Source organism: Astyanax mexicanus, chromosome 1 (assembly GCF_023375975.1).
Source record: "Astyanax mexicanus isolate ESR-SI-001 chromosome 1, AstMex3_surface, whole genome shotgun sequence".
In the NCBI taxonomy this organism is placed as follows: domain Eukaryota; kingdom Metazoa; phylum Chordata; class Actinopteri; order Characiformes; family Acestrorhamphidae; genus Astyanax; species Astyanax mexicanus.
Genome location: NC_064408.1, coordinates 43,922,637 through 43,940,647, shown reverse-complemented (window position 1 = coordinate 43,940,647; position 18,011 = coordinate 43,922,637). Strand labels below are relative to the sequence as shown.

At 37.8% G+C, this 18,011-nt stretch overlaps 1 protein-coding gene across 1 annotated transcript in view; it reads left to right on the top strand.

Moving 5' to 3' along the window:
• Nucleotides 1–18,011, top strand: part of kcnk2b (potassium channel, subfamily K, member 2b) — a 77,930-nt gene that overhangs the window by 26,942 nt on the left and 32,977 nt on the right. The window contains exon 3 of the mRNA XM_049479040.1: nt 7,010–7,127. Within this exon, the coding sequence (XP_049334997.1) occupies nt 7,010–7,127 (118 nt within the window). The remainder of the gene's footprint in view (nt 1–7,009; nt 7,128–18,011) is intronic.

Genomic DNA, 18,011 nt, shown 5'->3' with positions numbered 1-18,011 from the left:
TAGACACACATTGGGGGTCTTTTTTGCTGACCTACAGAAAGCCATGCAATCTACAGAGTGTGAAACATATGTCTTCAGACTCTGTTCCAAGGAATATTAATCTTTTCTTATAGCTTACAGCTCTGTGCTTATGCAGCACTTTGCAGCTCTGGAGAAACAGCATGTGTATGCTACTTCAAAATCAGCAATATGATTTTGATAAATGTGTATGTAGTGTGTGTGTTATTGTTATGTGAGTTGAAGGGTTTAGTATGTATATAGGTGTTGTTAGTGTTGCAGAATATCACTTTCAGGTCTTAAAGCCCTTTAAGCCCTTTTGTTAATTGGCATTGACGACTTGTTGGGTTGATAGATTGTTGAGTTGTCTATCAGTGATGGGAATACTGGCGTTGAAATAAACTGCGTAACTACGTGGGTTACGGGGGCGAGTAACACAAAAGTAATGCAATAGGTATTTTCACTAGTAACTAGTAGGGGTGTGACGAGATCTCGTAGCACGAGATCTCGCGAGATTAAAACGTGTGGATTTTTAAGCGGGATTGGCTGTTTCTCCTGAGAGAAAATTGATTTGGGGCTTTCATTTGGCGCCCCCTGTAGTGCAGCGCCCCTATGCACTTCAAGCATAGTCTTAATATGACTGGTTATGGTTATGCATAGTTAAATTACAAGAGATTTAGGAGAAAAAATTACAAACCATAGTCTTAATATGACTGGTTATGGTTTGCACTTATTGTTTGCACTAAATAAGACCTAGATAAGTTTTATTTAAATTTTTTATTCTTATTCTTATTTCTATTTCTTATAAAAAACCAGTCGGTTAAGTTTGCGTTTTATGATTTTGTCAAATAAAACTCCAGTTTTCATTTTTCATTTTTGACGTTTTCTTTAAAATTTTATTTTTAAATCTCGTCTCGTTCTCATGAACCCAATATCGTGTCTCGTCTCGTCTCGTGATATTAGTGTCTTGTCACACCCCTAGTAACTAGTTACTTTTACAGTGGAGTAACTCAGTTAGAAACTCAGTTACTTTTTTGGAGAAGTAACTAGTAACTATAACTAATTACTTTTTCAAAGTAACGTCTGATGACTATGTGTGTGTGTGTGTGTGTGTGTGTGTGTGTGTGTGTGTGTGTGTGTATGTGTGTGTGTTTCATGACCTGGCCTTTTATTCATGATGAATCTCAGTTATTCATTATTTAGGGAATGGAGGGGGATCATTTTAAAAAGAGCAAAATGTGCATTTAAGCACCACGGACAGCAACCAGGTCATGACACACTCTCTCTCTCCCGCTCTCTTTTACTGTACATCTCTCGATTTGATGGTGTCTCCATTTTTCTATTATCACTGTAATACTATCTAATGTCATTGCAGTCTTTTGCTTTCGGGTCAGATTTTTGGGTGTTTTCAGTATCTCTGTTGTATATATTTTGTGTTGTGAACTCTTATCGCATGTTTTGGTGCAGTTCACCAGGTCAGAGGAAATTGCAGTTGGATTATACTTGTCATTATGTATTGTGTCCATCCAGATAAATGCACCCCCAGCTCAGAGCGTACACATTACTCATGTCTCAGGGTAGTTAGATTTTCTTTCTGTAGGCAGGTAATCTGTATGCTTTCCCTGCAATGTGCAAGAAAACCCCCAAAGGACATGTGTAATTTACAGCTGTTTCTCTCAATGGAATGCTGTTTTTAAAAAAAAATGCTATATTATGTTCTTTGCTCAAAGCAATATTATGTAGCATTATTGTCTTTAAATGTTAGATTTGATATAATGTGGATGTTCCACTGACCTGAATTTGGGATAATAGCATCTCTGTCACTGCTACTCCAGGTCTGGTGACGTGGGCTACTATGTATTGCTGAGTCATATTTATGAAAATCCCTGTAATATTACTCTGCAGCCTCAGTCCACATGCTTCTTTCATTCAGTTACATATGCATAGGGTTGCTTTCAGAAATGAAAATAAGGGACGCCCACCGAATAGTAAATAGATAATTCCAAATATTTTTATATGTACATACATACAGGGGTTGGACAATGAAACTGAAACACCTGTTATTTTAGTGTGGGAGGTTTCATGGCTAAATTGGAGCAGCCTGGTGGTCAATCTTCATTAATTGCACATTATTGCACCAGTAAGAGCAGAGTGTGAAGGTTCAATTAGTAGGGTAAGAGCACAGTTTTGCTCAAAATATTACAATGCACACAAAATTATGGGTGACATATCAGAGTTCAAAAGAGGACAAATTGTTGGTGCACGTCTTGCTGGCGCATCTGTGACCAAGACAGCAAGTCTTTTGATGTTTCAAGAGCCACGGTATCCAGGGTAACGTCAGCATACCACCAAAAAGGACCAACCACATCCAAAAGGATTAACTGTGGATGCTTGTCTGAGGTTAAGTTGTCTGAAAGGGATGTTCGGGAGCTAACCCGGATTGAAGCCAAAAAAACATAAAACCACGGCTGCTCAAATGACGGCAGAATTCAGTTTGCACCTTAACTCTCCTGTTTCAACCAGAACTGTCCGTCAGGACAATAAATTATTGTGGTCTAAAACCAGGTGTTTTAGTTTCATTGTCCAGCCCCTGTATATTATTTATGTGAACATTTATGGAAATAGAGAACAAATCACTTCACATATTGGTTCAATACGGGACACAATATTTAATTTGAATGTGTTTTGTTGGACAGCAGTAGCTTTCTCCATGTCCTACCATGAACTCCATTCTTCTTTAATGTTTTCTTTATTGTAGATTTGTCAACAAAAATGTTAGCATGTGCCAGAGATTTCTGTAAGTCTTTAGCTCTAGGAGACTCTAAGATTCTTCCTCACCTCATTGATCATTCTGCGCTGTGCTCTTGCAGTCATCTTTACAGGATGACCACACCTAGAGAGAGTAGCAACAGTGCTGAACTTTCTCCATTTGTAGACCGTCTGTCTTACTGTGGACACGTGAACATCAAGACTGTTAGAGATACTTTTGTAAGTCAACATTTCTTGAACATAGGTCTTCTGAGAGGTCTTTTGTGTGAGGCATAACTCACATCAAGCAATGCTCCTTAAGAACAGCAAACTCAAAACTGGTGTGTGTTTTTATTATAGGGCAGGGCAGCTTTAACCAACACATCCAATCTCATTACATCCTGACTCCATTTAGCTCTTAGAAAAGTCTTTAACCTAGTGGTTCACATACTCCCCCCCCCCCCCCCTCACTGTGAATGATAACATGCTGTGTTCAATAAAACCATGCAAACACGTACTTTTTTGTGTGGTATTAGTTTAAGCAGACTATTGTTGTGACTTAGATGAAGATCAGAACACATTTAATGATCAATTTATGCAGAAATCCAAAGGGTAATCCCAAATGGTTTACATACTTTTTTTTTTTGAGAAGCACTAGTATATCAGTTTCCTCTAATAGAGTTAAGTAATGTATAGTTAGAGAAATTATTTATAATAACAGTCACTGTAGAAACTCCCCAATTGTGTCATTGCTAATTCTCACTCATGAGCTGGAACTCCATTGGTTGCTATGCATAACCGCAGGTTTTTAAAGTGCTGTTAGTGCTAACTGCCTGTTCTATTGTCAGCTAATAGATGCCTATGCTGGTTAGTGTCATACTGAGTGATGGAAGGAAAGAAGGTGTGATTTTCTCCATGCAGAGACAGTGATACAGTTATGCTCACTTGAACTGGTGGCCACATACGGCTTTTGCATCTCTTTAGATTGAATTGATCTTAGATCAGTTTAAGGTCTTAAAATCTAATCAGTAAATCTGATAAAACTGGATCATATTTTTTTCAGGGCATTTAAACGCTTACTCTGACTTCTTTCACTTTTCTGAGTTTCTGAATTCCGGTGTAAAAATTACATGATAAAAAGTACTTATCTTTGATGAATAGCACACCTCCGTTCTCCCACAGCGTTCTGAGATCCAGAAGTTTAACAGTTTGTCCAAACAGCCCTAAGACTGAGTGACACAGGGCATAATTTGCCCTGATAAATCAAGTTTTTTTTTTTTTTATCTTGCGAGATCTCGTACCACGAGATCTTGTCACACCCCTAGTGTGTTCATTATACAACATTAACCCTTATGCGATCTTCACATTCTGTTTACCCGTCCTACCAAAGCCCCTAAATAAAGCAGCCTAATTGAATTGTGAATTCGCCCAGATGATTTTTTCGATGGCTGGTGTGATGAACAGGAGAAAGGTGGATGGGAGGAAATGCTCTGGACATGGGAAGCTGAACACACTGTTGGCCCTGGAGTCATCCTTATGATGTTTGATGATGTGTGTATTAGAGAGATTTATAGTGTTTAAATGCTTTTATAATTTACAGGTCAAAAATGACCCATCAGACAATCTTTGTACCCTAGTGGTGTACAGCCCACATGGAAACATAAACTAAAACAAAGTATCACTCTTTCTAATGAATGGGTACCTTTAGGAAAAAATCATACAAATTCAAGTTGGAAAAAGATAGTTTAAGGTCTTTTTTCTGCTGCTAAACATGGTAGTGGGTCACTTTTGACCCTTAATACAACACAAGGGTTACAACATGTGTAGCGAGCTGGTATGTGGTGCTCCTGGGCAGTCCTGCTGTGTACGATCTATCTGAAGCCGGAACGACTCGGACAGATAAGAAGAGATAAGAAGGTAAACATTAGAGAACACAGATAAAAGCTTGGGAGAAGAAAACAGTGACAGCATCAACAGATCAATGAATATTATCCACACATGACCTGCCCCTCCCCATCCCCTCCGCAGAGTCGTGATCCTGTCCACAGAACAGAGCGTATAAACTAGAGAACACTTCTGTTTACTATAGAGCTGAATAATGAAAATGGCATTCATTTTTTCACACAGAGAGCGTTTTATCTCACACAATATGCAGTTTCACACTATAAAGGTCTTCTGAGGCTTCAGACACACACACACACTTACTCTCTCTCTCTCTCTCTCTCTCTCTCGCTCTCTCCCTCTCTCTCTCTCTCCGCATGCATGCAGGCTGTAACTAATACGTTACGAGTGGACAGGTGTTGTGTGAAAATTAGTCAGGCTGCTCCTCGTTTGACCTCATTAACTGTCTTTTAATGAGAACAGTGTCTCCATGGTTAGGACGAGATGCCCGACAAACAGGTTGTGATCAGTGTTCTTTGACCTGTCTGCTACAGAGATGTTTGCTGAGGTCATTTAGGTGTCAGTGTGTGTGTGTGAGTGTGTGTGTGTGTGTGTGTGTGTGTGTGTGTGTATGGTCCATTTCCAGCATTGTGAAGTTCTCAGTAACCCTAATTTTTTTGCTAATATCACGGTAATGGTTTAACATTTATTGTGGTCACGCCCCTGATGTGAATGTGAACACATGAACTGCACTTACCAAACAGATGGCAATGAATAAATGAATAATAGATCAGTGAGTTCATTTACATCTTCATAATCTGTTCATAGTCGGATTTCTACATCAAGTGTTCATTTAATCAGCATACACCATATTCTTTTTTTTTTCCATTTTCTCCCCAATTTACACGGCCAATTACCCAACCCACTCATTAGGACTCCCCCTATCACTAGTAATGCCCCAACACACCAGGAGGGTGAAGACTAACACATGCTTCCTCCGATACATGTGAAGTCAGTCACCGCATCTTTTCGAGCTGCTGCTGATGCAGCATTACCGAGCATCACAGCGCGCTCGGAGGAAAGCGCAGCGACTCGGTTCTGATACATCAGCTCACAGACGCCCTGTGCTGTGGACATCACCGTAGGAGTGATGTGAGGAGAGAGCGCCATCTACCCACCCGGAGGGAGCAGGGCCAATTTTGCTTCCTCTGAGCGCCGGCAGCTTGATGGCAAAGCTGCATGAGCGCGGGTTCAAACCTGCGACCTCCTGCTCATAGTGGCAGCGCTCGGCGCCCCCTTACACCATGTTCTCAGATCAGATAAATAAAAACCTGATCAATAAATCTGATAAAGCTGGATCATATTTTTTTCAGGGCATGTAAACGCTTACTCTGACTTCTTTCACTTTTGTAAGTCTCTGTATGCATGCAAACATAACTAGATAGGAGAGATGCTCTTTTAAAAAAGACTTATGCAGTCCTTGCATTAATATTAAGAAAGTGGTCAGAAGGGAAGAAGTGTCTACTATGAGAAATTATAAAAAAAGTATGATCCATATTGCTGGTAGAGTGGGTCCATGTTTACGGAAAGGTACTGTGGAAAGTAGAAAAGTGGAAAGTCCCATTGCCCATGAAACACAATATTTTATCATTGCCTTTTTACCCATATAAAAATGAACACATTGATCAGATTACTGACAACATCTGATTTTCTGCAGTTATCTGATTATTCATACATGAAAACGAACCCATTAACTGTATTTATGTACATTAATTCATCTTCAGTTAAGTCAACAAATTGATTTAGATTTAATCCTAATAAGTTCTTTTGTTAAACATTAACAACATGCAGGGCAGTATATGGAGATTTTCTGTTTATGATATCAGTATCATCTTACATATGTTAAACATGACAACATACCAACAATTACAAAAGTTGAAATTAGGATTGAATTTAATTTAACTGATTTTAGTAAAAGATTTATATACATAGTAGGCTACAAAGATAAATATGTATATACAATTTTTGCTTTGTTAGTTTTTTTTTTTGTTGCAACATTTGTGTCTATTTATAATCTCTGATAAGATAAGTTGTTCTGTTATACTTAACAGTGTATATGTGTATGTGTGTTACTGTTTACCTGGAAAAAAAAAGAATAAATAATATTAAGCAAATAAGTGATGAGCATAGACAAAAGAAATATCATAATTGATGATGTAATTAAATACTGTATACACTGTATGACCTTTTGCATAATTAGAGACCACAAACAAAGGTCAGTAACTGATGCAGTAAAAACATGTTATTCAATATAAGGATGTTTAAGGATCTAAATGTATGAATGTACTGTATGTTAATAATAATATCCTTTCTTCTGTTGTAGGAAGTGATTCATGCAATCCGAGTAGGAGTGAACCCATCAGGATATGCGTCCAATCAGACGAGTTTATGGGATCTCAGCAGCTCTTTCTTCTTTGCTGGAACTGTTATCACTACTATAGGTAACACACACACACACACACACACACACACACACCTGTTATCATTACTAAAAGACACAGACAGTCATTTTACAATGCATATTTAAATACGAATTTAAACTACTGTTTTTTTTATTTAGTTGGCATTTTTCAGGTTATCTGTCATAGTCTTTAAAACCTCTAGAGATGTTCTATAGTTTCTATATAGTTTCTATTTATTTAGTTATTTATTTCTTCATATATTTATTGTAGACTACATTCTGAATATCGTTGTTTATTGTCTTTATGTTTAAATATTGACTCAAAAAGCCTCAGGCAAAGAGATTTACATGTAAGAAAGAAATTAAGAAAAAAAAGAAAGATTTGCAGAAGAAAAATAGAAATAAAAGTGAAAGAGATTAGAGGGAGTAAAAATAAGAGAGAAAATGTAAGGAAAAAAAATGATATAGAAAGTAAACAAGAAAGAATAAACAGGTATATTCGGAAGCTAAAGGGAAGAAATAGAGGCAAAAAGAAGAAAGAAAGATAGATAGATAGATAGATAGATAGATAGATAGATAGATAGATAGATAGATAGATAGATAGATAGATAGATAGATAGATAGATAGATAGATAGATAGATAGATAGAAAGAAAAGGGTGATCAAGAATAAAATGGTAAAAAAAGAAACATATAGAAAGAGATTCCTTTTAAATGACACTTTGCTCACTGACTGTCATGGTTCACGTGTTGCTCGTTCCACATGTGTGATAACAGACACAGAGGCATCTTTGAAGATGTGTCATGTATTTGCATATGTCAGAAGCAGCTGTGCTGTGAGTCGACGTGTCTTCCTTTGGGTCTTATCTATCCAGAATCTTCTATCAGCACCTCACCCTTAAGGGCTCTTCTCATCTGCACATCTCTCTGAGAGCTCTGCACTCGCTCTCTTCACTCGGATGCGGCGCTCCGCCTGACTTTTAATTAATTTGGCTCAACGAGTCGAATCTCAGAAACACTAATTGCAATCAGCTGATTGGTAGAGAAACAGGCGATGCTTTAGTTAAAAGGTAAAGAGGAAAGTATAGGGCAGACTGTTGATGGAGAAGAGGGTGAACGGAAACGCTAATTGCACTGAGCTGAGTGTTTTCCTGAGTCCTCTTCTGATCAAGAAATCGTAAGCAGCCTCGCCCATTACCTCTGTCTAGTATTCTTCTGCGAACTAGACGGAACGAAAAGAGACACAGACAGAGGAAGAGAACAAGATGAATCACAAAGCCGTTTGATACCCCAGGGAAATCACTTCCTGCAGAATGTATCTGTGTCTGAATCTTCGCCCCGCCTCTTTAACCTGCTGCTCGGGTAATGGATTCAGGATTCTCTGCCCTCCTGCTACCTGCTCCCTGCAGTTTTCATGATTACAACACTTTTATTATGCAAATGATGTAATAAACGTTTCCGCAGCCTAGACTAGTCATCTCTGTTTTCTGTGATGTCATAGTTTCCTTATGTTTCCGGAAAGATAATAAGCAAACATTAAAGCTCTCAGTCTGAGAGGCTGTCAGAGACACAAGCATATATAGAATTAAATACTCTGATTCAGTAAATGCTCTCAAACAGAGAAACTGGAGAAGAGTTAGACTGTATTTATTGTTGAAATACAATGTTACTGTTACAGTATGAGCACTAGTGTCATGAGCAATAATGACTGCATAACTATTTTGCATATTTAGTATGACATAAATGTCATAAATGTTCACGTTGTGATCTAGTATTGTGATACATAATACTTTCACTCTAAAGAGAGGTCAGTTATTGTAATTATTAACAGAGTTTCCCAGTGATTTTATTCCCACTCAAAATATGCCACATCACTCATTTTTATGAACTGGACAGTTTGACTAAAGATCTATTAAAGATTCATCTGCCTTTTACAGTTTTCTGTAAAACAAGCCATGAAAATAAACTCAGGTTATATCAATCCTGTGCAAATCAAAAGGTGTGTCATTTTTCTCTCGCTGTCCTGTGCAATATGATCTCATATACGTATTTGCAATTTTTCGCAAATGTGAAGGCACTGTAGGATACCCTTATATATGTATATATATATATATATATATATATGTGTGTGTGTGTGTTATGAATATGTAGTTGATCCACTTTAAAATAGTGCTGAGCGGTATGGCCAAAAATACATATCACTGTATTTTTCAAGATGTTTTAAATTATTATTATTTTTTTATTATTATTATTATATATATATTTTTTTTTGCATGACTGGGCTTTAATATAGGTTTGTGAGTTACTGTACTGTTAGGAGTACATATAATATAAAACACTAAGGCTTTGAAGGCTTTGCTTAGTATAGGGTTTACTTTATCCCACAAAATTAAACAATATATGAAGAAATCAGACTTTATTATCAGAAAAACAGCAGAAGAATGTAAACAATAGACCTAAAAATATTTTAAATATTTCCATGTACATTATAAATGTAAATAAACTACTCAGTGTTTAAGTATTCAAGGAGATATTTCTCAAAAGCTCTTTTGCACAAGTAAGACACAAGTTTATAACTATGTTATTATTATTCTCCAGTCAAAAACTAGATTCAAATCATCCTTTACAGTATTAATATATTTAAAAGGGTTGTAGTTACTGCTCTATTTTACTGGGATAAAAACACTCATACAGTAGAAACAGAAGCAGGAGCTGCTCTGATTTCTCTCCAAGCAGAACAGAGCTAGACCAGTGTTTGACTCCACAGCTCAGCAGCGCCTCTAGTGGTATGGTGGTATGAGAGAAAGACATACCGGTTCTATTTCCCTCCACGGTATACCGACCAGCACTACTTCACTTTATTCTATTTATTCTAACTACTGACAACATTTCTCCCAGGAATGCAGAAAATGAGAAATGGTCAAGATAATGAAGTAGATGCAGAGCTTTCAGACCTCAAATAAAGCAGAATAGAGAAAACAAGTTCATATTCATTTACAAATAACAATACTAAATTTAAATTTGAACTCAGGAAGAGTTTAGAAATGAATATTTGATTTGCAGGCTCTCCGCAAGTCTTGTACACTGCTTTTGGGTGCACTTATGCTACCTCTGGCACAATAAAAATGGCAAACATGTATTATGCACATTGTTTGGAAGATGACTACAGTGTGTAAATCAAGGAACATCTTCTATTCGCTCATTTAATCTAAGTTTTTAGCCAATGGCAATTGAGCTCTTCCAACAAACAAAATACATATGTCACCCATTCCTTCCTTTTGGCTGAAATCAGTTACGCTCTCTACTATTTTAGTGTTTTTAATAAAAAAAATATTATTAACAACTAATTAACTGATTTATCTCCCAAAGTATTATATATATATTTTTCAGATATTTTTGTCCTGAAGTAAAAGTGCATTACACCACCTTCTCATATACATCTAAAAGATCTATAAAAGATTCAAACATACAGTATAATCAAAAACATGTTGGCATTCAGTTGGTGAGATTTTAGATGCATGGAACTGCCTGTGTGAATTATGATCAATAGAAGTGATCTTGAGCTTGTGATCTGTGATCCATAGCTAAAGATAAGTGAAGTGAAGGATCCTCTACTGCACTTTAGCCTGACTCTCCTCCGGATCAGCATCTCAGCTCAGCTGCATTTTGCCTTTCGGTAAAGAGTTCCCAAGATGACAACTGCAGCTACCATCCTTTCTGCTCCATTTCTTTTACCCTTACTGAGTTTAGTCCTCAAACTCATAGGCACACTGATTTGGTCTGACCAGAAGAGGTTGTCTCAGTCTGGATCTACTGAGCTATGGTTCGGTTTGTTTGCTGTGTGCAAACACTTTTCTAGATGCTTCAGTCTTTTAAACCAATTACAGGAAGATGAAGCATTCTACCATCACCTGTTAAACAACAGAAGAAGAAAAAGAACTGGTGGTGTAGATAAATCCCACTCTTATTCATGTGCACACGCATCGCGTAACAGTATGAGTGCAAACAGAAATGCTCATGATTCATCACTGTATATACTGTAACTGTAGATTAAACCATGTTTATGAACAGAAATAAAACAAAAGACATTTGAGACCGAATACTGTGAATACATAAATGCTACAAAAGCTACTGCATTTATGCAAAATAGTCCTAAAAAACAGCTTAATCAACACAAGCACCTGATGAAAGAATGAGAAAGAGAGATCAATTATCTATGTCATTCCACAGCAGCCACCACTGGATTAAATGTGAGGAACGTGTTTACTGGCCGTGGAAAAGCTGTGTAAAATGAGCAGAAGCTCTAAAGCTAGTCCTTTAGGATTTGTTGCCATCCTCATGGATCGACTCACAACTCATATGGTGTGATGCCGACTTTCCAACATTTCTTAGTGTTTTGGGTTCTTTGGTCTGGTTAAGTGGTGTCTCTGTCCCACTTGATGTTCTCTTTGGGGTGCTTGTACTTGGGGCATCAGTTTTGTACTCTGTCAGTTTTGTACTGTACCCTCGACCCGGCTCGCTGCTCATGGGCACTCCTAAGCTCCCTGAGGCATGGTGGCTCACAGCATACAGAGATTTGCTGTGGACCAGGCCTTTGATAACAGTTTCCGCGCTGTGTGCTTGTCAACATTCTAACTTAATTAGCGCTGATGCTAATGAGCAGAGGCTGCATCAGCAAAAAAAAATAAGCATAGACTTTATTACAGCAGTGGAAAAACAAGCTAACTGTGTCTGATCAGCAGTTACGTCAGACCTGGTTAAGTCCCAAATATTTCTGCTTTTCAGTTTCCATGCTGTTAAAAAAAGTTAATGCTGTTGTTGAATTCTAGTGCGACTGATGAATCTTTAGCCCTATCTAGACGGGATTAGTTTTTCAGGGGGACGTCTGTGAAAAATATTTCACAAATCAACTCAGTGATAAAACTCTTGCGTCCTGCAACTGAAAAAGACAGGAGGACCTGTGAGTTTTTTTTTTAGTTTTCACAGTCAGATGACATCGCGTTCAGTAGCTCCTCCATTTCCACTCGCTGCTGTGTTTACGCGTATCTCCATGGAAACGTGCACTCAAAGTGTAATTACAGTGCGTATCAGTGGACAAATAGCTATTTAATTAAACGCAAGAAAATGAAACTCAGAGATGTGCGTCCGGACGGGACTAAAATTTGTTCAGCAAAAAACAGTAAGTAATTCAGCCTGTAATTTTCTCACACACAGCTTGCAAAAGTATCCATACCCCTTGAACGTTTCCATATTTTGTCACGTAACAACCACAAACATAAATACATTTCATTGGAATTTAATGTGTAAGACCAACACAAAGACATAGAGTTGTAAAGTGGAAAGAAAATGATGCATGACTCAAAACATTTTCTACAAATAAAAAAAACTGAAAAGTGTGGTGTGCAAAAGTATTCAGCCTTTTCTCTGAGTGCAACCAATTGCATTCAGAAGTTGCCTGATGACTGCTAATGACTAACAAAAGAGTCCACCTGTGTGTAATCTCATCTCAGTACAAATACAGCTGCTCTGTGACGTGACGGCCTCAGTGGTTGGTTAAGAGAATATTGGGGAGTAAACAGCATCATGAAGTCCAAAGAACACACCAGACAGGTCAAGAATAAAGTTGTGGAGAGGTTTAAAGCAGGCTTTGGCTATAAAAAGATTTCCCAAGCTTTGAACATCTCACAGAGCACTGTTCAATCCATTATCCGGAAATGGAAAGAGTAGGGCACAGCTGTAAACCTACCAAGACAAGGCCGTCCACCAAAACCTACAGGCCAAGGAGAACAAGGAAAGCACTGATCAGCCAAGATGCAGCCAAGAGGCCTATGGTCACTCTGGAAGAAATGCAGAGATCCACAGCTCAGGTGGAAGAAGCTGTCCACAGGACAACTATTAGTCGTGCACTCAACAAATGTGGTCTTTATAGAAGAGTGGCAAGAAGAAAACCATCGTTAAAGGGAAACCATTAAAAAGTACTGTTTGTAGTTTGCCAGAAGCCATGTTGGGGACACAGCTAACATGTCGAACAAGGTGCTTTGATCAGATGAGACCAAAATTGAACAGTGACCCTAAACATAAAGCCAAGGCTACAATGAAATGGTTTAAAACAAAACACATTCATGTGTTAGAATGACCCAGTCAAAGTTCAGACTTAAATCCATTAGAGAACTTGTGGCAAGATCTTAAAACTGCTGTTCACAAACGCTCTCCATCAAATCTTACTGAGCTTGAGCTGTTTTGCAAAGAAGAATGGGCAAAACATTCAGTCACTACATGTGCCAAGCTTGTGGAGACTAGGGATGCAACGGTTCTCGGTATTTTATTGAACCTTTCGGTTGCGGCCTGTTCGGTTCGATACACCCAGATGAACCGTGATATTTCAGTGCCATGTAAGTGAGTAAGTGAGTATCTTTGTCCATGCCAGCGATGTGTATTTTTTTGCCCTGCCGGTGTGTTTTCCTACCTCCCTCTGTCTCTACCCCACAACCCCACCCGCCGCCCAATCGCTGTTTTTTCCTTTCTACAAAAGAAAGAAGACTTCAATTTGAGTTTGCTAATTCCCTGTTAAGAAAATAAGCAGCAATTAAAGGCAGACGCTGAAGATTTTTGAAGAGGCGACATCATCTTATAAATCCGCTGTTTGGGACCATTTTGGCTTCAGCATTGAGTTTGATGAACAAGGTAAAAGACAGCAGATAAAGCACAGTGTGATATCAGTTGCCTGGTTTTGACTAATGGTAAGAACAAGTGTTCCTTTTTTATAATAGATAATATATTATAGATAATAGATTTGAATTCATCTGTGCCTGTTTTCTATTTAATATTGGCTCTGCAAGTGTGAGTAGGAGCACCTTGTTGATTTGAAATAGAAAGGGCTAAAAATGTACTGCATATTGGAGCTAGATAATATTAATATTTCAAAACCAAACTGATATCGTGGCCCAAGAACCGCGATACAAACCAAACCGTGGCCACGCTGTACCGTTGCATCCCTAGTGGAGACATACCCTAAAAGACTTGCAGCTGAAATTGCAGCAAAAGGTGGTTCCACAAATGATTGACCCAGGGAGGCTGAATATTTTTCCACACTACACTTTTCTGTTTTTTTTTTTTTTTTTTTATGTTTGAATGTTTTGAATCATGCATAATTTCTCATTCCGGACAGGAATACAAACTTAGCGGACCTCCTATAAAAAAGAAAATTACCCCAGGACCCCCTGAGAAACTAATCCTGTCCGGATAGGTCTTTAGTGCAGTTGATAAATGTTAGCACCATTAATTAATGTTAGTATAGTTGGTGAATGTAAATGCAGTTGATAAATGTTCTTGCAGCTGAATGTTAGTGCAGTTGCTGATCGTTAGTACACTTGAATGTTAGTGCAGCTGAATATTATCCGAACTGTAGAAAGGAAAATGTAGAAAGGAAAATTATTTTATTATGAGCTTCAGGCTGCTTTGTGTAAAATGATCTGTTGAGTTAATCTTTCATCATCTAATATCACTGTTATAATATTTGTTTAAATAAAATAAAAGATATTGAATAGATCTCTTGTTCTTTTTTGTGATTTGGAACTATTAATATCGACCAGTACGAGATATTAGAGCTGAAACAGGCTACATTTGCCAGTATAGCAAGAACTGCAGGGGTCAGAGAAGGAAGCTTTTATGATGAAGTAGTAACACAGTGATCACTCTGAATGCAACAGATACGGTATGTGCACACAAGTCGTCCACCAATTAAGTAATTAAGTGAACCATGATTTTCATTTCTAAACCGGACACTGGTGGCTTTGTGGTCAGTGTGCTCCTAATAGCCTGGGGTAGAATTGGACAGGCGTGGAGAACCACAGTGGTTTTTAAAAAGTCACTCCTCATTCAGAGCCTCTTTTCAGCTCTCCACTGTGGCTTCTCCACAAGGCTATTATCCCTGACATGTCACACATGAACATATTTATATTCTTCTCCCAGCCTTATTTTCCTCCTTTCATTCTCCTCTATTAGCTGCTCTTTTTCTATACTTTATTCTCTCTTGTTCTTATTTCTTTAGTCTGTCTTTCCCAGGCTTTCTCAGTCACCCACTTATACTCACATGCTCTTTCTCTCTCTCTCTTTCTATCTGTCTCTTCCCCTCTTTCTCATTGTCTTGGTCCCCCCCCCCACCCCCCTCTCTTTCTCTCTAAACGAGAAGATCCTTACTGTGACAAGTTCTAACTAATGTGTTTTGACAGAGAAGGATGAAATACTGTATTCATTAATTCAGCACTCACTTTCAAAGCACTTGAGGTCCCTCACACCAGAGTGGCTTTCTCCTGGACTCTCAAGGGAACAGCCCAAGGGCAGGACTTTCCAATATACAGCTCTGGAAAAAATTCACTTCAGTTTCTGAATCAGTTCCTCTGATATTGCTACTTATAGGTATACTGTATGTTTGAGTAAAATAAACGTTGTTGTTTTGTTTTATAAACTACGGACAACATTTATCCCAAATTCCATATAGAATTATTGTCATTTAGTGCATTTATTTGCAGAAAAATGAGAAATGGCTGAAATAATAAAAAAGATGCAGAGCTTTCAGACCTCAAATAATGCGAAGAAAAAAAAGTTCATATTTATAAAGATTTAAGAGTTCAGAAATCAATATTTGGTGGAATAATCCTGTTTTTTAATCACAGTTTTCATGCATCTTGGCATGTTCTCCTCCACCAGTCTTACACACTGCTTTTGGATAAATTTATGTCACTCATGTTGCAATAATTCAAGCAGTTTAGCTTGGTTTGATGGCTTGGGATCATCCATCTTCCTCTTGATTAAATTCCAGAGGTTTTCAATTTGTTAAAATAAAAAAAAAATCATTATTTTTAAGTGGTCTCTTATTATTTTCCAGAGTTGTATAAAGATCAGCGTAGTTTGCCAAATTTAAGTGTTTTGGAATGGGCTTTGATTGATTTAAGAACCAATCAGATATTTAGAGAAGTCTAAACTTATTCAGTTATACTCAGTGGACCTATATACACACAAAACAGGATATATTTAAGCATGCCTACAAAAGCTCTGGGAGAACTGTGATATGGTCCTTTGTTTTCTGGAGTTCCATCCAGCAGCTCAAAGGGAAGATTGAGAGTGTCGTTTTTGATCCACTGTTGACACACATCTAATAACACTGCGCTCACACAGTCACATAGTGTAAACTACTAAAAGACGCTTGCTGAGCCGTCACTGAGTGAGAGGCCAGCCAGTAATAGACACCTGGCAAATATTTGGTATGCTAGATATCTGAACCAGTCTGCGACTGGGAGTCAGGAGAAGAAGCGGCTACCTACAGCCAATGGAATCATGGAGAAAGAGAGGACCACGGGTTCAAAATGCATTCCTGGAGAGTCTGACCACTTTCTGTAATGATCTGGGGTAGGTTTCCTGAAAGCTTTGTAACGCTAAGAACTTTGTTAACTCGTACTTAAGATTGATTTCCCAAACCCGCGTGTAACTAAAGTACTACTTAAACTTGCTCGCAGATTAACGAGTAACCTGACCCAGTTCATGTTCTTTATGTACTACTTAAATACTCTTTGAGAAACACTGGCAGAACTGGCTCGTTCTATTCTCACATCATTCGTTAGTTCCTTCGTTATTCCCTAAGACTGATCGTTTTTAGGAAACTCAGCCCTGATCATTAAATAACTGTTAAATTCTAGAGGGAGCCCACGAGTGAGTCCTATATAAATGGGGGTGTATAGAGCTCAAAGCTAAAAACTTTAAATTCTAAATAACATTTAACTATTTGTTCAGAGTATTCTTTAGATTTAGAAAGTAGAATAATGCATTTGACTAAAAAAGCAACAAATGGGTATGTTTCAGTTTATCTACAGAAAACTGCACAAAAAACACTCTAAACACACCAGCATCACTGCTACTGTGAGCTGATTGGTTGGCGAGCTGTTCTTGGAGATACAGGTAAAGCATGGTTAAGAGGCTTATAACTGAAGTTCAAAATGATAGCAAATGATGTCTGTGGTACAAAAACATCTTATATTGTTCTGTGTTAAAGACATAAGTACATAATTCAATATTAAACTCATCAGACTTTTTATAAACTCAGATGCTCAGTTGCATCATATGAACCCATTCATTTTGGACTCACTGCAAGTGCGTATTCTCCTATATAAATATTTTTGGGCATGGCATCGCTAGTTCTCATGTAATCGTGTACTTTATGACCCTGTGTCCACTAAAGGACTCACAATTACAGCACAACCTGTCGTGTAGATTGAACAGCACAACTAATGATGGCTCAAAAAGTTGTGCAGTGTGAACCTGGCATTATTGACTGTGCATACCTGTCAAGTCTCCCATTTTGGCCGGGAAACTACCGTATTTTACTCCTCTTTCCCGCTGTCCTCCCGTATTAGTATTTTCCCGTAAATTTCCCGTATTATATTAAAATAAAAAAATATATATTATTGAGGAGACAGGGAGCTGACTGCTCTGTGTCTCTTAACCAATCGTGCAGCCGGTTCAAGGAGAAACAGCCAATCAGCTTGCAAAGGAGGGTCAGTGTGGGGAAGCCACAGGCAGCTAGTCGGAGCTGCTGATGTTAAAACATATCTGGATATACAGCGATTTTTCTAAAAGAAAGGGAACGGTAGGCTAATCATGTAAACTGTGATGAGATTTTTCTGATAGCTGCTTAAAAATACTTGTCTCTGAAATAAAACACACAGATTAAACCTTTTAAAATAAAAAAAAACAGCTTGAACTAGAAATGTTAAAAATTAACTAAACTGATCAGGGGTGGAGTGATCAAAAGATTCATTTTGCAGAATTTGTGCACCCTTTGTTCAATTTTAAATCCATTAAATAAATAAAAATATATTATAAAAAAGAGTGCATTTATGCCAAAAAGACATGAAATCTTAACTTTTAAA